Source organism: Takifugu rubripes, chromosome 17 (assembly GCF_901000725.2).
Source record: "Takifugu rubripes chromosome 17, fTakRub1.2, whole genome shotgun sequence".
Lineage (NCBI taxonomy): Eukaryota > Metazoa > Chordata > Actinopteri > Tetraodontiformes > Tetraodontidae > Takifugu > Takifugu rubripes.
The window spans coordinates 5,299,866-5,322,031 of NC_042301.1; the positions used below are offsets into that span (position 1 = coordinate 5,299,866).

At 43.7% G+C, this 22,166-nt stretch overlaps 1 protein-coding gene across 3 annotated transcripts in view; it reads left to right on the plus strand.

The window, feature by feature from the left end:
* Window positions 1-2,525: 2,525 nt before the first annotated feature.
* LOC101062564 (potassium voltage-gated channel subfamily KQT member 5-like) overlaps window positions 2,526-22,166 on the plus strand; it is a 59,361-nt gene continuing 39,720 nt past the window's right edge. For all 3 annotated transcript variants that reach the window (XM_011612562.2, XM_011612565.2, XM_011612563.2), the window contains exon 1: window positions 2,526-3,188. In XM_011612562.2, the coding sequence (XP_011610864.2) occupies window positions 2,845-3,188 (344 nt within the window). In that variant the 5' untranslated portion in view covers window positions 2,526-2,844. The remainder of the gene's footprint in view (window positions 3,189-22,166) is intronic.

The following is a 22,166-nucleotide window of genomic DNA, read 5'->3' on the forward strand; positions in this document are numbered from 1 at the left end:
CAACGAGAAAACGAGGAAAAAAAAAAAAGTTACGCATTCACTGCAACATTTCTTGTTTGTATAACAGATGTGGCTCAAATGATGTGTATGTTTTATATTTAAAAAAAAAAGTTCATTTTTATCATTTACAAATAAAACAAATGTGTGGAAGAAAATTGCCTTTTGTGTCTGCCTACTGCTGTCACAGTTACACCCAACAATAGTTTTTCTTTATTTGCATAAATGCTTTAACTCAAAGAACTTCTTGAGAAACAGTATTTTTATATGATATAATTATTATTTCCATAATCTAAATATTTCCACTATCTCCATTGCCATAAACTCTTAGTAAAACCTTTCTTGCTTTTGAGTAGCAATTGCGGATACTCCACATGGCAGCCGTGCACTGGGGTCGTGTAACGCGATCCGTCTGTGTGGTGAGCAAAGCTACGAAGCGCCTCGCAGAACAGGAAGTCGAATCAACATGACCTCCTGTATGACCTCACATATGATACAGTGCAGAGGGCTTGGGAGATTTATGTTCCACATCCTCTTATTAAATAAGCTGGAGGGGCCCCAGAAAAACATCTGCAGGCAATCTTGACTGGCCCTCCCGTCAGCCTCGCTGTGCCAGCCGGACAGCCTCAACGGCCTCGACCTGCGTGTAAAAGCAAGAATACTGAGCTGGAGAGTAGACCCCCACATCATATAGGTCAGAGGTCGGAAGAAATTCCCAGGCTGCTGTCAGGAACACAGTAATCTGTCTAGTGAGTTGAAAGGTCAGCGTGCAGGAAAATGAAATACAAACACAATGATATTTACTTTTTTAATATTAACCATTAAAATGACCTTAATGAAGTCGAGGCAAAGTAAACAGAGGCCTTGGGAAAGCAGGATAAATGTCCGAGGATGAATGAAAGCTTTGCTGCTTTGCCTCAAAAACAAGTCGACGCTTTGATTTTTCAACACATTGAGTGAGTTTACACTTTAAATGTAATATTTGTATTTAAGTCCTCAATTTCCAATATTCCTGTTTTAATCCAGGCCCTGTGTAATCTCTCCTTTTCCACGAGCTTTTCGCTGCTCCTAATGGACAATGACCCCATGACCCCAGCACATCTGCAGTAAAACATCTGTCTGATCACACTCAGCTGCATGGCAACCAGCATCCATGAAAACAATGGCCTATATTTGATGTGAGGAAGTGAGAAATCCCATCAGTCAAACATCCGTCAACTGGATGTTCTGGATTTTAAGATGCTGAAGAATTTAGCGCACACATGTGACCAAATAGTCTCTAACTTTGTAACTAATCATTACAATGATATAAAAGCTTCAAATGACCTAAATCCATCTGGAGATTTTTCTAGAGGGTCAAATTTAAATGTTGTTGACACTAAAAAAAAAGTAGTTTGCATCTTAGTGCTCTGGTCTGAAATATAGAATTTAAGAAAAATATTCAAATCTTTCAAAAAATTCAAAGAAAAGGTGTAAAATCATAAAATCAGCATGTAAGTGACTGCAAGTATAGAACAAACGTTGTGATTTTAATGTTTGGAAAATCTACATTCTAACTATTTTGACTTATTTTCTTTCACGAACAAACGTGATTTGGTTTAAATCTGATCTCATCTGGGGCTGTTCCAAAAACTGACAGGTGCTAGTCACCGGTAGATGGCGTCGTTTTGCTGGCACACATTTTTAAAAAAAGTCTGCCTTAAATAGAAGAATATGATACTTCCGTGATGCTGGCGCCATTCTTTTGGTATACAGCGTGGCAGTGAGCATTATTAATCACTAATTATTACGCATTTCCACTCACTGTTACCGTTTTAAGCACATTAAGGAGGTGGCGTGAAAGAAAAACGTGGGGTTAGAAGGACGCATTGCACTCCAACGTTGGCTGAATACGATTATTTCATAAAACAGTTCCTTGTGTTGGTTATGATGATATTTCTATTCAATACAGAACCACTAAAATATAAATAAATAAATAAAAAACCATAAATAAAGTAGACAAGAGTGGCTCCGGTGCCACGTCGTTGGCTGCAAATTAGGAGATGTAAGAAGTACGCCATCACACTCAAATGTAAATGTAGTCAAATTCCCATTGTAATTAAATATTAAAAGCCATCCCATACGTAATTCTGTTAGAAAGACTGGAATTAAAGTATTGGAGTCGTTGTAATATGTTCAGCAGATGTACAACGAACCTCCTTTGTGGTTACTTTTCCAAGTGAACACGTGGAAAATTCATTTGAATCCAATTTCATTTGAAAAGATAGACTTTTCCCTCCCTTTTCATTTCTTTCTTTTTAAAACGTGCCGTCATTTGGGATTTTCCGGGAAATAGAATCTACATCCAGGGGGACGGGTGCTCATTTGCGTCGCTCCTGCCACCTGAGGAGCAGTCGCTGGCCGTAATTCATACAAATGACGTGGAACTGCGATACAATCTTGAGTGTTGCAAATGTAAACTCCCGTGGACGCGCAGCCTGAAGCAACAGGCGGCAACGCACTGCGAACACAGCCTGCGCTCTGCCAGAAGCGGTTGCGCTCTCGCGTCACCGGACACACGTTGTATCCGCCTCTCAGCCAACGCGGCGCACACATGGTCGCGGCGTTGATGGAGAGCTTTGCGCGCGGCGGTACTTCGACAGGCTGATGTTCGAGGGAATAGTGACGTCAATGCGCGACAAGAAGCTCCGCGTTCTGGTTTTGGCAACGGTTCCGCTCCCATCAGTCTCCGCGCTGCCTTCTCGCACGTGCGTTAATGTGTTGTTGGTGCTCGGCGCCGCTCCCGGGGCCAAACACGTATGCTTGACATAAAAACTCCGCGCACTAAGTGTCCGCTTTGGTGATGCCATGCCCCGGAACCACAACGGAGACGAAGGCGGCACCGGGCTCTGGATGAGAACGTCGCAGGGCCACCGGAGCGAAGGCAGCTACGGCTTAAAGGATGTGGAGTCCGGGCAGAGGATGTTGAACAACGCAGGAGACGGGTTGCTGTCAGCCTCTGCCGCAGCAGGTGCTGTCGGCTCCGAGAGTCTCCGGGTGAAGCAGGGAGCCCGGCTCAGCCTGCTGGGCAAACCGCTCATCTACAGCGCGCAGAGCGGCCGGAGAAACGTGCGTTACCGGCGGCTCCAAAACTACCTGTACAACGTGCTGGAGAGACCGAGAGCCTGGGCGTTCGTCTACCACGCGTTCGTGTAAGTTTGCGTGAACACGCGGGAGAATTTAGAGCAGCACACCTGTTGATTGTTTAACCATTGTTGAGACAAGTGCTCGGAATTATTGCACCACCGGAGGCTGCATGATTTCATAATTACTGAGCTTCTTGCACGATGGCTGACCATCGGTCCATCCAGGAGGAACTTATGGTGCCCAACTTAAAAATGATTTCAAGTGCCTTTTTTTTTTTGTTTGAAAATTAAAATGAAAAAAATGTGTTTAATTTGTTCGTAAAACTGCTTATTGAGTGAACACACATGTCAGAGAGAGTTCTTTTTCACTGACGTGTGCATTCAAGGGCTCTGGCCCATATAGTCCCACATCTGCCCTGTTAAAAACAGAATTGTGCTGCGCTTGCTGCAGAAGGTCAAGAACCAGAAACATCTTTAATCCGTCTGTCTGCTCTCAGACTTTCTATGCTTCCAATGCGGCTGCTTTTATTTGCCCCGTGTGACTGTTGTTGTGACATGATGGGTGTTACAGAGAGGAAGGAAACCCAGAGCGCAGATGAGCCGCAGAGCGCCTGTAGATGCAGTAGCTGCTGTTGGTTTGCTGATTATGTGTGAGATCCATCAGCCGCAGCGCTCTGCAGTCTGTAGTCTGTGAAACCACCTCGGCTTTGCTCTGCTTTTACCATACTATTGAACTCTTGCAGCAGTTTGGCTGCAGGACTATCACAGTATGGAATTGTTCACATCTGGCCAAACTAGCCTGTCGTCTTGACAGTTCCTGAGCATGGAAAAGGGACACAATCATGAAGTTTGTCTCTGATCTCCCGAGTTCAGTTATTTGCTGCAGCTGTATTTGAGGAGATGGTCTCTGGTGCCATTGGGGATGGACCTTGCCCAGTGTCTTTTTAGTTACATGCCGTAAGCATGAATTAAAAGAGACTTTTTTAGGGGATTTTCCTTGATTTTTAAGGATCTATGCATTAAGAGAACAAGATTCTCGGGCTTGGATGCGTGAATGCTCTCAGGAAAACCTGGTCAAGGATTTATTTATTCTTGTGGCACTGAGGTTTGATTTGTGAAATGGAGCCAAATACCCATCTTGGGGTTCTTTGTGATTTTTTGTTTACCACCTGATCCACATTGAAAAGTTCAAAATACTTAGAATGTCTTCAGTTAACGCAAAAGAACCCCAGGATCTTCGGTTCAAGTGGTGATGATTGGGTGTGACAGTGTTTCCAAAGACATGTCAATCAATCGCTACAGAGGGAGGGAGGTGTTGATTGACAGGTGACCAACGCCTTTTTTTTGTCCATATCTGAAATTGTAGTTAGGAACTGCTCACTGTCAGAGTAGAAGTGGTTTAGTTCCCAACAAATGCAACCGAGGTGAAGTGGGTAGCTGCGTTCCAGGTTTTGGATGCCTCGTTGGTAGAAATGATATATTTAAGCTAAGAAGATCCCCCCCCAGTGCTTTATGTTTGCAGTCAAACATGTACCAGCTTCACAAATGAGCCAAAAAATGTGCTTTCCACCTATTTTTGTCTGTCTCAACAGATTATCGTGCACTGACTGCAGTGGTGTGCGTTTGTGTTTTGCTACGTTTAATCGCACAACACCAAAGCAGAGCAGTGATTTTATTTTATTTTTTCATGCAAGAGTCACCAAATGCCCCCCCCCCCAACCCCCCCGCCCCTTGTGCACAGAGCCTGAAGCTGAAATCCTGAGTGAACAAAGCAGACTGATAACCACAAACCTGATACCTCTCATCTCTCTGGGTTTTGGGTTTCTCTCGCCCACTCGGACAAAGAGAGCCTGGTTGTGTTGGACATTCTATTTAGCGTCCATCTTTGGCTCCTGTGTGGCCAAACAAATCAATGAATGCTGCTTTTTAGTCATTTTATTAATACATTTCACTTCTATGGGAAGATAAGGCTTCAGAGGTCTGTTGTATTAACTGTTTTGTGTTCTTCTTTACTCATTTTTCTTTCTCAAAATGATCATAAAAGCTTTTACAGCCTCTATTACATTCTGGGAAATTTTGTCCCAGAATGCATACTTACCACACCATTTAATCATACTTATATGCTTTTTTGTCTGTAGTCTGCTGTAACAAAGTGTGGCATGATATAAAACCATGTGTTCCAGGGGAACAAAGGGTTTAATTGTACCGGAGGTGATTTATTTGGAATAAAAACACTTTTTCTATGTAGAAACCAATAATGAGAAGATACACAAACTGTTTCCTGTTTCCCTGACATACAGGGTTATTATGTCATATTATATGACAGAGGGATTTATTTGACATGTCTAATTATCCAGCCTCTTCGCAGGAGCCTACTGACGACTTTATTTAACTTTTCAAACTGTAAAATATGTAATGTCCACAGCGGAGGCTGGTAATGAGTCAAATGTAGATCCACAGACGACGGTATCACCAGCAAGGCGGTAAAAACTTGCGGGTGATACCCTGCAAAGCTGCCGTTGCACTTTCTCCCGTACGGCGAGTGCGAGCGTGGATATTTTTATCCGCTGCCCGTGTGTGACAGCAGCAGCACTGAGCCAGTCTTTGTGCCGAGCGGAGTTGCGCCCGGGGTCCCGGCGTGCCCTCCTTCCTGCCAACAGACACCCACAAACAGTGCTGCCATTCATCCCACCTCTGGATTAACGAGGTCTTATCCTCGCAAGTATGTTCAGGGACGGGAAAGTGTGGGGCAAAAGCATGCAGTGTTCCCCAGCTTCAGGTTTCTGAACCGCTGCTAAACTCCAGGCTCGTGCGGTGGGTGGGGGGCACAAACTGGCGACTTGAACTCGCTGATCTCGCATAAATCACTCAGTTTATTGTCAAGAATTCTCAAATTTATAGGCCGCAGTCAAGGCTCTTGGCTCTTCTGGGGCTCTGCGTTTGAAAAGCTTAACTGGGAGCCAACGAACACACGAAAGTATTTCTTAGAATGACAATGCTGCTCTGAATGTTACTACTGCGTGATTTTATTGAGATTCTGTCACTAAGAAATATCTGGTTTTTGCTTTAAAGCCAGTCCTTAGGTTCTTTCTGAAAGATATGCCCTCTGCTTTGGAAGAAGTCCCAGCTCTGTCATAGATTCGGCCCGGCATTGGTTGGGAAATGCCGCAATGCAGGCTTTAATAAAAATATCTGGGGTTTTTTATGTTCTTAACCTGTGCAGAAGCCACTGGCGTCGTGGCTTTTTTGGATCTACTGTCACCCGTTTCAGACGCAGTGGAAAGAATTTTTCAAAACTGGTGTTAAAGAGAAACTGCTTTGTTAATTGAGCAGAGGTGGGAATTCTTTTTTTTTTTTGGGCCAGAGGTTTTTTTCCCTGATACTGGTCAGTAGGAAAAATAAGGAGAATGCTTAAAAAATAGTGTCAAATTAATGAATCTTATTCTTTCTTTAAACTCAGATGTCGGATCCAGTGACGATCGTCATAGCGATGATGCTTTTCCCCTTTTGAGCAGCGTCCAACAGTTTAATGGCTTTAATGTAGTTGCTTATTAAATTATTGGCTTTATATCAGAGCTTACATCTGGGTGACGAAACACTGAAAAAGCCCTGGAGAAGAATATTCAGATGTGACAGCTGTTACCGCGGCAGCAATCTGCTGATTATTCAGAGGATGATTGACTTGATTAAGGGACACTCCAGAAGTTCTCCTGTCCAGTTGTGGCGTTCGTTAATTAACAAGTCTAAGGGGAAATGAATTAACACCGTTTCTGCCTCGTGCACATGGGCAGTGCGCATTCAGAATTTTGTAAAAAAATAAAAATAAAAAAGGACAAAAAGACAAAAAGTTGGAGTTCAGCACATGTCGTTCGGGTAATTCATCACTTTGCTCTGAACCAATTAACAATCATTTTTTTGGAACTTTTCTAAACATTCTCAATAATCCTTCTAGTGTTTGAATTTCTTATGTGGCAGGATATTGCGAAGCTATTATTGGAAGTACAGTGATGCAGGTCTATTTCAATAATAAGAATAATAATAGAAAGTTAGCATTATCCACATTAGGCTGGTGTATCTGAGAATACGCCGGCGACACCCTGGTGTTCTTTTTCATGCCTGAAAGGAAGCATAGACAAAATGGTGTCATGTAAACAAAAGTCCTGACCCAACTGAAGAGGAGATTTTATAGCAGGTACCGTCTCAGGTTTCAGTCCTGCTCTTACTATGCGGAAGTCCCCCAACTGTGGACATTCAAAGATGAAGACAAACACAAGACCACCGTACAGGTTACATTCTTAGCCATGCAGGGTTCTACCTCCGTGTCTCCGTACCTTTTGTGGACACACGTCGAGGTTCTCATTGTTAACCTGGTTTTCTTGCCTCACTTCCTTTATTGAAGCTGGAAAGCTCCATTATTCCTTGAGTTTAACGTTCTGATGAGACGGTTGTGCATGTTGCAGATTTGAACTTGTTTGGCACAGACCTGGATGAGTGGGGTCGAGCGTGGGTTGACACGGCAAGGGCTTCATATCCTGGTCACTCTGAACGGGATAGTTTCATCGGCAGATCATTAGCGAGGGAGGGCGCGTTATAAAAATTCGACTGGATTTGCTCCTTCTGTTATGAAAGGCAGCATTTTCTCAATGGGTCCAACACCTGCTACATCCACTCGCTGCATACAGCATCTTCCTCTGGCTCCGGTCCAGCCCGGCAGTGTTGTGTGTTGCCTGTGTTGTGACTGCAGCTAGCTTCAGCTTGTGGTGTGCAACAATTGTCATCGTCCTTGTTCCTGTTCATTATTTTGTGTATGGATGCCACAAAAAAAGCCGACTCCCTCTCCTCCTCCTGTCTTTTACGCTGTCACTGACCCCAACTGCTTTCCCCCCCCACTCTTTTAGAAATTTCATTGATCAGATCAATCGGTGCCATTTATAGACATTGATTCTCTTTGGGTAAATTATTGCTCTTCCATGGTGTTATTCAAAAATGGAGAGGAATTACGGGGAGTTGAGTCAGGGGAAAATGTTTTCTCTTTACGTCTAGCTGGCAGACGTGGCCCCATGTGGGTGGGGGCCCCCGGGCCTGTGCCCATATGCCCATTGGCTGATCCGGCCTTGGTTCCGTGTCAGTTGTTCTATTTCCTGTGATGCCTTTTGTGAGCCTACAAAACGGACATATACCATCACTTGTGAGTGGTCTTCATCTCTTCAGGGTCTTTCCTCGTCGCTTCCTACTTTTTATTTTCTCAGGGCTTGTTTGGATGCTTGTTATTTTTACTGGATTTGGTCTCTACAACAAAGTGTGACACCCCCTCCCCCCCCACCTCAATTTTTTTGCCTATTTTTAGTTCTTAGCATCGTTTTACTCATTGCCGATCTCTGAATCTTCATCACAAATGTGCTGGCAGATGCTTGCCCTGAGGTGAGCGGCATGGGGGGTGGGGTGGCATGCTGCTTGACTAGTTTGAAGCTCCGACTCCAATAATCTGCTGTGGAGCGCACGGGGAGGACAGAGTGTGGTGCCTAATAAAGTGGATTTGTCACACTGACTACCCTGACAGCTGAAAACCCCAAACGCACACCGTCGTTGCCATAGCAATCCAAGCCGTTTCAATATATCACACATTCCTGCACGTGCACCTCAAACATTTCAATTGATTGGCGTCACTGCTGACCAGCTATCAACCCTATGATTTGTGTGTATTTGGCTGAGTGGTGGGGGGTATATTTAGTATACAGAGTATTTACCATCAGCTACAAGCAGGCAGAACGTGCAGACTAGAGAGAACCATCTTTAGATGATGCAGTGTGGTTGGTAAAAGGCTGCCAACCTTCTGACCCCCTTGTCTTACCCACAGGGGCAACAGTGCAGTTGGGTAGCCAGCTCCAACCTCCGCCGTCCTTCAGTTACCACATCCAACACCATGGTGGCTTTTACTCAGTCACAATCGGCTCCTCCTTCAGTGTATGTGAGCGTGTGTGTTCACATGTGTCAAACTCAGTCCTCGAGGGCCACGATCCTGCCGGGTTTTCTGTCCTACCAGGCTGAAAATGCATTCAGTGGGATAGAAAACCCGGCAGAATCGTGGCCCTTGAGGACTGATTTTGACATGCCTGATTTAATAGCTGGGAGACCTTTATGCACAAATGTGCGATTCTTTTTCTTAAAAAATGTCTTTTCTTAAAAACGCAGTAATTCCGGCTGTTTTATGAACACTTAGTGTTAATGACCCTGAATCAACGCCATCAGAAACTTTTCTTTTTTGATTTTTCCTTTATTAAATTCAGTCACACTGATCCTTGAATGTCTCCGAGTCTCCCGGCACCACAAACCGCTCAAGCAGTGTGAGAAAACAGACTGCCGAGAAAAATTGTCAGCCTGATTGTAGGACTGAAGTGAAAGTGCTGAGGTATGGACGCCACTGTTTTTAACCGTTACATTACAGCGCTCCGTTTGCATGTTCACGTCACTGACTTGTCAGAACACATTAGTGGTATGTTTGTTCCTGAGGTGACCTCAGGCAAAATCCAGTGTCATCTAGACACGGGGAATGTTTTATGTGTGTGTGTGTGTGTGTGTGTGTGTGTGTGTGTGTGTGTGTGTGTGTGGGTGGGGAGGGGAGGGGGGGCAGCAGATACATCTTAGCTCTTTGGAACAGCTCTTCACACATGGACCTTCTGTACCGGGCTGTTGTCCTACAAGGTAAACAGTAAATGGGCTTCATTTGGTGTTCATTTGGAATCTTTTAAAGGAATGCTAAAGGAACGTTCCCAGCAAATGCAAGTGAAGCGAATGTCTCGCTTGTTCGACTGCTCGACTCCGTCTTCCCGCTGGCGAGCCCGCCCATTTTCTACAACGCTGATTGCCTCTCTCGGCTCCCCACCTCGCTGTTACGGCTGCATTGACTCTGGTCTCATTTCCAACAAGCACCTGAGCGACCACCTGATGATGTAACCAGGTGGAGTCTCATCTTGTAGCATTGTTGCAACTCTTCTTCCATGAAGCTCCTCGTCTTTTGTCTAGACAATCTTTGGAACACTGCGACCATAGAAATACAGTGGGACCTCTACTTGGTTCCGGAAGTTGTTTCGTACGTTACGTAAGTAGAGATGCGTTTTCCATGTAAATGCCCTAATCCGTTCCAAACCCCCAAAAATTCGAACATAATTTTTTTAATAAATCATAAAAATGCATCAAAACATGTAACAAATACATGTTACAATTAGATTTCCGCACGATAAATGTAGGAATTCAGTGCAAGGCTTCTCCAGGAACAAAATTAACTTTATTACAGGCTAATCTTACATTAGCCGTCATTACTAGCAACGAACGTGAAGACTTGTGGTAACACCGCCATCTAATGGACAAACATACAAACACCCACAATAAATCCCGAAGACGACGAAGACAACGCTGGGAAACACACAAACTTGTACAGATTGACGTCCCTCCTAGCCAATGGGATTACAGGAAGATGCTAGGCGATAGCCAATGGCAGAGCAGCTACAAGCATGTTTGCGAGTAGCGGCGGTAGCGTATTTTTGCCTTTCGTATCCTGAAATTTCTTTGGTAACAAGAGGAAATATTTTCCCGTTAAGACGTTTCGTAACCTGAAAATTTTGCATGTAGAGACGTTCGTAAGTAGAGGTCCCACTGAACCACCTTCTCTGCCTTCTCTGGTTCGCTGTCACTTTGCAGCAGCGGGAAAATCCTAGCTCAATCGTGGTTGTGGCAGGTGTATTGATGCAGCCTGTAGCGTGCACGGTAGCTTTTATATTTAGTATTCCTGAAGACAAACGCTACAGTCAGCAGCTGCACCGCTAGCAGTAGCCTATTTGATACCAATTAGGTACCCCAAATCGGCAGGAGATGGCATTTTATAGGTCTGTCAACATGGGAGCAGAAGTCACTGTCACACATCCTTTTGCCGCTCCACAAATCGGCCCGCGGCTGTTTGTAATTTTGGCGTTTTTAGATTAGAGCCCACGCCATTGTGTACTGGGAGGGTAGGAAGGGTGAGGTGGTTTAGGAGTCAAGCTGAGCATGAGCAAATAACAGCTGCTTGTTGGGATAATAGAGTGGCTGAAATGGCCGCAGCACGTGGGTCATATTACCCAGCAGGCCTTTAATAGGCTGCTTGAACGGCAGAGGAAGGATCAGCTGGGAAGTTGCCGGAGTCTCATCAGGCGTCACTGCTGAAAGCGTTCCGATGGTTGTGGACGGAGAAATCGGCAGCGGGTCGGCTGTTATGGCGTTCAGGTGGCGGCGGGCTTCACGCCGAGCACTTTTCCGCCTTATTTCTCCAAAATCCCTTTTCGACATTTCGAAAGTTAGCTTCGAACTGCAGCGGTGGTTTTGCCAGGATTTGCTCCCGCTCCTTCTTCTCTCCGGAGCTGGATTCTCATTTTAGCTTTTTTGGAAAAAGTATTTGTCAAAGTAATTCATGTTTTAAACCCACTGCAATTATTGCTCTTGGCGGCTGGCGAGGAGATGGAAAACCAACCTTAGATTAAGGTTTTATAGCCGATTTTATTTATGGCTTACATAAATAAGCCATCCTGAATGCCGTGCACGTTGTTTGAAAGGCCTATCTGAGACGATGTCACATTCCGCCTGAGGGAAAATTCTCATAAAAGACACACTACAGAACTTCATCAAACACACACTTTGGTCAAACTGGACTTGAAGACTCGGACGCTCTTGAGCCAGAAAACGTCAGACTGTTTGTTAAGTGATGCAGACGGCTTTTCTCCGGGTCTCCAGAAGTCGCAGCAGAAAAGCAAGACCTGCCTCTAATAAGTGTTATTATCTGGGAAGCTGCGGCGCTTCCCTCTCAACGCTCGGCCTCCTTTTGACTGTGAGCTCAGCAGCTTTAGGTAGCTGAGAATATCTTAACAAAAATGGTCAGTATGCAGCATCCAGGTCTGCTTTGATGCTGTCATCAAAGCATTTCCAAAAAAACCCCAAAAAAAACGTCTATTCTGGTTTGACAGTTGCCGTTTGCCTTCAGACAGCCAAAAACAAACTTCACACGGTGGAAAATGGAAAAGCCTCCTTCCCAGCTGGCACATACTGAAATCCCATATTGTCGCTGTGTTTTTCCTCTCAGGACTGTGTTTTGTTGTTTTTCGTTCCTAATTGAGTATCTTTTTAATCACAACTTTTTCTAAAAGTTTTAGAAAGGAGGTGTGCCAAGAGTGGATTAGCTTTTATTCTCACAGAAAACAACTGAAGCAACAATAGTTCACAAACATGACATCCAGGCTCGGGATCAACCTTCATTTAGCTTTGATTTTTTCTTTTCTTTTCTTTTGTTTAGTAACTGTGTTTACTGTTTAAAATAGTCATCACACTATTGAACATCATCCTGGCTTCTATATCATTTCATCCCTTCTACTCTCACCGATACAGCCCATAATGTAGCCCAACGAATACTGACTTTTATTTTTAGGAGATTGGTGTTAGCTTAGCACAGCGTGAACGGCGCGGTCCTGGTACGTGAATGAATATACATATATAATATATAACTTGTAATCCTATGACTTTACTTTGTGTCGCTCATGAATAGAAGAATGTAATGACTTTTGAGCAGGCTGCTCTATTCATGCATGCATTGTGGCAAGAAAAGAAAGCAGTTGTTGTTTCCATCTTCTTCCTTCTTTGTGCACCTGGGTGAGCGCTAATGCATGCCAAGGAGCTTCTTCATCACATCTGCTGCTCCTCATCCGAACGCTCCATCTGCCCGCACCAACGACCCGCCTGCCTTCTGGGGATTCTCAGCATCAAACTAACACAATCAGGCTGCAGTTTCATTTAGTAATTCTTGCCTAATTTTTACTTTTTTGTCCTGAGATCAATTGTTAAAAGTTATTATTTTGCAGTTTTTGCCATCCTCCTTCTTGACCGAACCCCAAACATTCAAAAGTTAAATCACAAAAGAAATAGCAACTCCAAAAATCCAAAGGTGAAAAACAAGGGAAGGAAATTAGCCCAGATTCTGAAGTTATTAACCTAAAGAGACGGATGAACACATTTTCCTATATAATTCTGACCCAAGGAATTAGTAGATTGGTTATATAAGAATCGTCTCAGAAATAATACTCTGGCCAAGACTGTCTCCATATTAATATGCTAGAAATACGGTAGTATTAGTTAAAGCCAGGCCAAAAGTAGAAAAAGGATTAACCATTTACAGACATGAACACAATTCTGGCAATGAATCCTGTAAAAAATGGTCTAAAGAACTATTTGATTCTATTTGTGTCCTAAACTACTATCACAACACTACTACTGTCATAAAAAATATACCTTTATGCTGATGATTTAGCCATTTGATGTGCTACCCTGTGCTAATATATTAGCATGCTAAATATTAACCAATATTCTGGGGTTTTAGCACTAAAGCTGCTAAGCTAACTACTTTTGTCAGGATATAGATATCTTGCTTTTGAATGAATAATTTTTCACTCTTTTCCCACCTGCCGGTGGTGCAGGTTTGCCTCATCTTCTCCATGAATCGGGCGCTTACTGCCTTGAATTCTTCCTCCCCAGTGTCGACGGAGTTATGACCATCCCTGGGCAAACTTTCACTCCGTGAGCAGCTGCTGTTTTTACCCCTTCTAATCGCAGGCAGCTGAACATCCATCAAAGCGTTAATGAATAAAATTGCATCACATCTCGCTGTTCCTCCTGCTGTAACCTAATGAGGCCTCTTACACACTCGCTCTCAAACTCTTGTTTGAGCCCACCCACCGTTCTTACAGAGGTTTACGGGCTGGAGCGCTGCGTCTCTTTGGGTCCGCGTCTGGAAGAGTTGTCTGTCATGGGCAGCTCCAGCAGTAAAACGACCGCAGAGAGCTGTTAAATGCATCATTTTACACACTGTTTTCCTCTTGAATATCTTCAGGGCGTTCAGATGAGCTCTTCTTGGAGTTGGATAATTAGCTGTTGTAAACTTTTATACTGTTGTGGTGTCTGCTCTTTCTGTTACATGTTTACTCTGTGAAAAATATGAGAAAATAATATGGTTTGTGGGTTATGGTAATTTATCCAGTTGAGAGAAAATGTAAAGCAGAGTTCATTACAGCTGAAGCCATCACAGAGTGTGTTGGTGTGTGTGTGTGTGTGCGAGCGGGAGAATGAGTTTATGGTGCTGTAAACACTGTGCGAATTTGCGTGCATATTGGCTTCTCTCTAATTATGCTGAAATGCAGAGGCGCATTTAAAAACAATCCTTAATGTGTGATCCCACAGGTTCCACAGACAGCAGCCCCGTTATTGCCCCACAACAAATGGAACACCGCCCTATTTCCCTATTCCCAAGTTGCACTCAGTGTTTTCGTGTTGAGTGCAGCGTTCATTAAAATTTTGAAAGGGCTGCACACGCAAACACCCACATCCATGTAGTTCTGCCTTTGTGAGGACTTTGATAGGTGTGATGCATTAGCCAGCTCCATATCCCAACCCTAACCATCCCAACTAACCCTGACCCTGACCTAAACCCATTCCTAACCTCAAAACCTCAAACAGTCCTTTGAAGTTGTGAAAAGCAGCCAAATGCCCTCAATTCCCCAAAATGTCCTCACTTTGCTAGTAGACTGCAGAATTGGTGCTTGGAACATAGCAAGTACAAGAACGCACAATAGCATATAGACACTGTAGTACTATATATCATTGTTTGTTTCTCTTCATAAGGAAAACGATCAGATGCTTGTATTTTTTTTTTCTACCACAATATAAATGAGCTAAGGCAACTATATTAAAACCAGAACTGTGTCATTGTGAACCAAAATCCAGCCGGGTTTTCTCACCTACCAGGGAGAAGACTTCACCTGGGCTCCCATTTGTTTTGCTGAAAGCCGTTATCTGCCTGGGAGGATGGAAAACCCGGCTGGATCCAGCCCTCCAGGACTGGGTCTGGACACCCCTGAGCTAAATAATATGCCAGGGTTTAAGGTGAAGGCATGTAGAGTGGAATTATTTGATGGTAGGATTCATTATAGCAATTATTTATTGTAAATAAACGAGACGATGCTGGGCAGCAGAGGGAAACACCTCAGAGTGGGAGGTCGTCCGCATCAGCAGCTTCTGTTGCTATGAGCTCAGAGAAGCTAGAAGGTGTTTTAGCGGGACACTCATCGCTCCTCCCACACGTTCACGCTCAGTCAGTGTGAACCCATCAACCAGTTTTCACTCACACACACACACACACACACGCATGTTTGTTCACTATGTTGCGCTAGCATTCCGTAAGTGGGCCGTCGCTGGTCACCTGGTTAGCTTCCACTGGCTGCTGGGCCATGTGGGTGATTGGAGGGGTTGATAAAAGGGTTGGACAACCACCTGGTGTCTACGGGCTGTACGTGCCATTGTCAGCCCGTCTTTAAAAAGTCGGGGGTTTGGGACTGTGCAGCTCCCTGGTCCCAGTTCCTGTTCCAAGTGCCTCAGTCAGATTTTTGGATTGTTTGAAGAACCGATGGGTGAAAGGGAACCCGACTAATCTGTCACAGTTCAGAAATGGAGCACGCCAGCTTCTTCCTGTAATGAGACCAAGCTTGAGTTCACTGTTTGGGTTGATTGAGTTAATTACACCTTCCAGCCCGACAACAGCTTAGTTTTAATCAACATGTAAATGAAAATCGCCTTATTCTTGAAGCTTCTACAACAGAAGTGTCGGACTAATGTGTAGACTGTAAATTGAGTTTCCAACGTCCTCTGGTCACAGTACTGGCTCAGCTGGGGCTCACACAACCAGGAGCCTCCTGGGTGGGCTGGTTTAAGCTGAGTTACATGCTATTTTTCCTGGGGATTTGTGCTAGAGTTGCGCAACATCTGTAACAGCGTGTAAAATCAATTACGCTCAGCTTCATCTTTGTTTCAGTAAAGTCCGTCACAGGCAATAAAAACATTGGTTCCTCACTATACTTCCTGGCTTGTGTTGAGCAAAACTCTGGGATATGTGGGGAAATATCTAAAACGACACATTTCTATTCATTATGTACTGAATATAGCTGGGATAGACTCCACCCCCCTCCACTAGTCAGTTTTATGGGATTCATAAAGTGGCTTCCCATATTTCAGGAAGGAAAATTCATTCATTCATTTTTTTTTTCAAAAGTTTTTTGCAATCTTCCCAATGATTGGGATTGGCAAATTTGGCATTCCTATATTGGAAAATGTTTTGGGACTTGGTCAACTTTGCGCAACTCAAAAAAGAAAAAAGGTATGTAAATGTCCCTGCAGCGTTCCTTTTATCTGATTTGGTGCAGATTTTGTCACATGTGAGCTTCATGTGCTGCTGAATCTCCGGCTCGGTATCAAATATACGTGAGGGGTGTGGTGAAAACTGCAAGTTCTGGGTCTCAGTGCTGCACTGTGCTTTAAGAATTACCGTAATTTCCAGACTATAGAGCACACCTGATTAGAAGCCGCATAGTCTAATTTTAGAAAGAAAATCAATTTTGTACTTATACAAGCCGCACCGGATTATAAAACGCAGGTATTCCACGTAGTAATATGAAAAATTTGATTGAAAACATTCAGTACTGGTATATGTTTTTATTACCGTAAGAGACGAGTCACTGACGAGTGACAAACAGACAGGTAAGAAACAACAGCCACTCTTTTCACTTGTATGTTTATACAGAGACCTTAAATCCAAATTTTATCACGTCAGGATTTTTTTACTTTTTTAATTTAATCCGCTTAGCAACATAAACAAATATATTCTACCGTTAAATGCTTTTTGGTTTTTTTCTAAAGGTGTCTGTAATGCAGCTACCTTGAAATATACGTTTGTATCAGCTACACACAAATTCCGTTGTTTATGCTTTTTTACTCAAACAATGAACAATCTAAAAAACCCCGATGGCCCACCTCTAAAATCTTCTATTTTCATCGCGGTGGCATTGCTTTTGCCTTTCGTCCGATTTGTACAGTGGAAACACCACGGCCGCCTGCTCTCTGTGTGTTGACCCAGTCTTCCAGAACGTTTTCATGCTTGGGCCACCTGCTATGTTTACGTCTAAAAGCTTTTGTCGTTTTTTTTGCTTTGGATCAGTTCTTCATGCTGGCGTCTCCACCTTCTCGCCATTGATTACCGTAATGTATGCAAAGATTACGCGCGGCAGCTCGATTTCCTTCTTCAACCGCCAGAGTGATCACGTTTAACTTAAAAGTCGCATCATATGCTTTTCTTCTAGTATTTTCCATGTTGATGAGGGTTAGTAAAAATGACTGATTCACAATAGTTGTGATAGTGCGCCACGAAAAAAAACATAAATTAGCCGCACCGCAGAATAAGCCGCAGTGTTTAAAGTGTAGGAAAAAAGTAGCGGCTTATAGTCTGGAAATTACGGTAATGCAGACACAAAGAAAGAGAGAGAGACAGGGCCAACAGTGGGTATCCAGCCTCTCAATGTTACAGTCTTAATTAGAGCCCTAATTACACAGGAAAATGGGATGCCAGGGGAGAAAAGAGGGAGAGATAGAGGCAGTTCGGAACAGCTAGAATTTGAGGAGGGTGGCTATGGTGCTCGCTTCTGAATGGCAGTGCTCAAAAATAGACCCTGACTCCCACATTCCCGCCCCCACTTCAGCTCTCATGATCTCCATCATGGCAGAGCAACACAGCATCTTACTGTCAGGCTCCGCTGAGACCGTGTGTTTTATATAGTGTCATGCTACCAGTGGTAAATGGTAAACAAGGGTAAATGCTCCCAGTGTGTACCTGATCAATAATTCAGGTGTTTTTTTCTTCCTCAGGAAAGTGCTGTTTTGTTTATCCTATCACTTATTTCCCACCACTTCTCCTCATCATTTCCATAATAATCTTAATTATTAATACAAATGTTTAAGGGAGCCGCAGGCCCTTCATAACATGTTCTTATTTTGCGCCTCCCCCTCTGAGGCCACTGTCAGCTGCGTCAGCCACAGCTCCAAACATTTTAGCTCCACTGCTGATCTGATTCTGCTGACCTGTTAGCTGCTAACACATTCTCAAGGACTCCACAGTCTCCTAACTGTCCCAGCTTGTGCTGAACTTCCCAATATCCTTTATCCAAAACCCTCTTTTTACAATCCACATATAAAATATAACCTTTTTTGTGCCTCCAAAAGAGGATTCCATGGCAATCGAGGACATCCGGACGTCATCGCTGTAGCTCCTGTAGGTCAGATGCTTCACATACAGAGCAGTAGCTTCCATCCAGAGGAGGTGGCTGATGGTTGCCTGATTTCACGGTCGGTAGCCATAGCCAGGCTTTGAAATGAGCTAGCGGAGAGGCTTTCAGACAGCCTGACATTTGCGGCTGGTTCATTTGTGCTGCCAGACCTGTGGAGGGCAATGCCTCTAGCCAGCAGACGGGGGCGAGTGCTGTCCACCTCCACACATCTGAGATCTTCTTTAGGATGCCTTCCACTGTGCTGGTCACTGGTTGTTGTTCTGCTCTGCTCTTAGATGGTTGGGTGTTGATGTGCGAACTCTCCTATCTTCCCGTCCTTCATTCTATTACCCTTCTGCACACTTTGGATGGCTCAGGGGAGAAAGCTTTGTTTATTCTCCTCCTGCCTTCGGCTTCTCAGGTGTATCTTTAGGTGAGCTTTCACAAGCAAAGGTTCACAGCTCTGCCTTTGCCCGGCAGTCTCCAGGGCCTCATCACACCTTTCTGGATCTGTGAGGCTTGGCCAGCCGATATGAAAGAATCGAATCTTTGCAGAACTATGAGGGATTGACTCCGTTTTCTATTGTATTTATTTACACATATGTAATACACCTGAGTACTTACTGTGCATGTTCTGAAGCAGATGAATGTGAACACACCCATGCAAATCTTGCTTCTCTCTTTAATTAGGAATGCCAAATATTCAGCATGTCAATAGCGGGATATATGCTTTTTTTAACCAAAGTTGTTTCCATTAGTGTGTAATGAGGTGTTGAGTGATGTTTTTGTGTGTGAATGCTAATGACAGCCAGAACTGCTCTAAAAACAAACATCCTGCACAGGAGAGTTTCTACAAGAAACAAGAAGTGTTTCAGGCACAGTCTTTGCACATGTTATTTATGTATTTTTGCGGACAATATTGTGTCTTTGATTACCTTTAACATACCTGTTGTCGCCAATTTGACATTTTAATGTACACTAAAATACACACACACACACACACACACACACACACGTGCGTGTGTATTCATTTAACACCTGTAGGTGAATACATTCTCAGACTTGAAAACATTGCCTGCCGTTTGCTTCAGAACATTCTTTGGATTTTTTTTACAGTGTATGAACCGGAGCATTGCAGGTCTTTCAGTAGGGATTTGGGCCGGCTATTGTGCCGGGATAATCTGGACAGATTCCCACGCAGGATCCCAAACCGGTCAGCAAGTGAGTTGGCCTGTTAGCAGAATACCTCCGAATCTCGCATAAGTCTTAGTATTTTGAGACTTGTAAAAGAATTAAGCTGCTACATTTTTAAAGTGGTGCTCTTCTTATCCATTTTTTTTTGTTTTATCGCCATCAAAAGACAAAAAAAACTTCTATATCAGTGTGTTTTTTTTTTTATGAACACAAGTGTGTTTTTATATGCTGTAATGGTGACACACATGCACCAAAAACAATACCATCATTCTGGTGTCGTGTGAACTAATTTTCTATATTTTTATGTTTAGATTTATTATTGTTAAAGGATCATGCCAATATTTCAATTATCGAGAATTTGAGTACACAATTCTAAACAATAAACAAATAAATAAATCAGCAAAACAGAGTGGTGGAGGTGCGAAAGAACGACGATTAGGTAAAGAATAGTTGGTCAAAGTAAATCCTCAATGGTGAAATGTTTTCTGCTGTGCACAGAACGGCCTTGCACAGTGGATTGTTGGCTATTCATAATCATAATCATAAGCTTGGTGACACGCTGACAACTGGGTAAACATGGAGGGAAAAATCTGACAAGTCTGTAGCAGCATTTAAACCATCAAAGCGAAAGGATTCCTATTGTCTCTAACATGGGAAGATTTAGTTCTTGGAGCTCTTCGGGTGCGATGTCAGCAGAAATCCCCTCGGTGTTGTCAGATGTAGCATCTCTCGCGCATCCACAGAGGCTCCGTTAGGGGCACAGCCGCTTCTGTACCATGAGAAGGGATGAATTTTGACTGCTATTCATTTTACACGGCGTATTTATATATAATAAACATGGTGGATGAATCGTGCATGTGCTGAAGTCAGCAAACGGCAGCATTTGTTGCAGGAGCTGCAGTCTGCGTGGAGCACAGAGATAAGAGCCGCTGAAAAGCCGTTGAAGTGTCGTACCGAGCTACAGTAGCTGCTGCTGCCTGGAGCTACACAGGTGTATCACGTGGGATTTTATTTAAGAATGTGAAATCATCCTTATTTCTGTCCTTTTGCTGTCGTTTCATTGCTAATTTGCAGTGTTGATCACAATGTTCATGACAGTAGTTGAGGTATTATTTTCCTCAAAAGCCACGCTATAATGGTGTTCCTGGGATTATAACACCAGTGTCCATATTTCTGCTGTCTTACATGTATGTAACATGTTAAAGGTCATCCTTTATATATTTTCATCATTGCGCCTAAACAGGAAAAGTAAATCCCATTTTGTAAATTTAATCTTTCTCAAAATGTCACTACCTTTGTGATCCATTAACAACACTGACTGTGTCATAAAACCAGTCCCAAAACAATTTGGGGAATTATAGGAAACATAAATCTTACGGATAACCAACGCTAAGATTTACGGCGGCCCTAAATTGTTTTGTTTTTGTCGAAAGCCACTTTTAAGTGTTTTATTATAGCACGCACGGAATCAGCCTCGCACGGGATTGATGAGTTCCATATGAAAGGAATAGTTGTGGCGTTTATTATGCGCTAAACAACCAGAAGACAAATGTGCCAGTGATGGGAGCAGGGGGATGTTTGCTCCCAGCCATGCCCGATGACGCAAACCATTTCACAGCTGCGGGCCATTCATACTGTGGCATGTCGACAAGTATCCAGCCTGACCAGGTGAATCAGTGCGTGCCCTTTGTCTGCAAGACCTTCCCTTCACAGTTTCCAGTGTTTTATCTGCATCCGGTTCTGAATTGTTAGCGTTTCTTCATAGAAGCCGGTTTGATGGGAAGTGAGTCTTTCTTCCAAATAAGTCGCTCATATAATAAAACACATTTTGGGGATTCTGGAGTCACACCAACCAGCTTAACTCATCGGACAAACCACCTATTGCTAAGGGACTCGACGTCCCTGAATGGAATTTGACATGTCTGTAGATGTTTCTGTGGTCATCTCGTCCTCTGGTGTCTCCCATCTGACGGTCCTCCTGAGTCAGAGCGTAGGTGTTCTGTACGGCTGATAACGAATACACTAAATCCTTATTCTGTGCTTGAGTGCAGTGAGTCACTGAATGGCTGCAGGTGTAATTTGTGACCCTTCACACAGAGTCTGTACAAAGCTAAAACTGCAGAGGCGAGGCAGGAGAGCTCCGACTGACCAGTCAGAGCACATGGAAATAGCAATGTATATAGCAATAAAATAGCAATAAATAGCAATGTAAGTGTATTAGTGTGTGTATGTGTGTATGTGTGGATAGATGGATGGATGGATAGATGGATAGATGGATAGATAGATAGATAGATCCAGACTGACAAGATGGTGGTGGCCAACCAGCCTGACATAGTGGTGGTGATAGATGTAGCAATCCCGAGTGATAGCAGCATCAGGAAGAAGGAACACGAGAAGCTGGAGAAGTACCAAGGGCTGAAGGAGGAGACGGACAGAATGTGGGGCATGAAGGCAACAGTGGTGATCGGGACACTAGGAGCAGTAACACCCAACCTGAGTAGATGGCTCCAACAGATACCAGGAACCACATCAGAGATCTCTGTCCAGAAGAGCACAGTCCTAGGAACAGCTAAGATCCTGTGCAGAACCCTCAGACTCCCAGGCCTCTGGTAGAGGACCCGAGTCTGAAGGAAGGAGGCACCGCCCAGGAGGGCGAGGAAGAGATTTAAAAAAATAAATAAATTAAAAA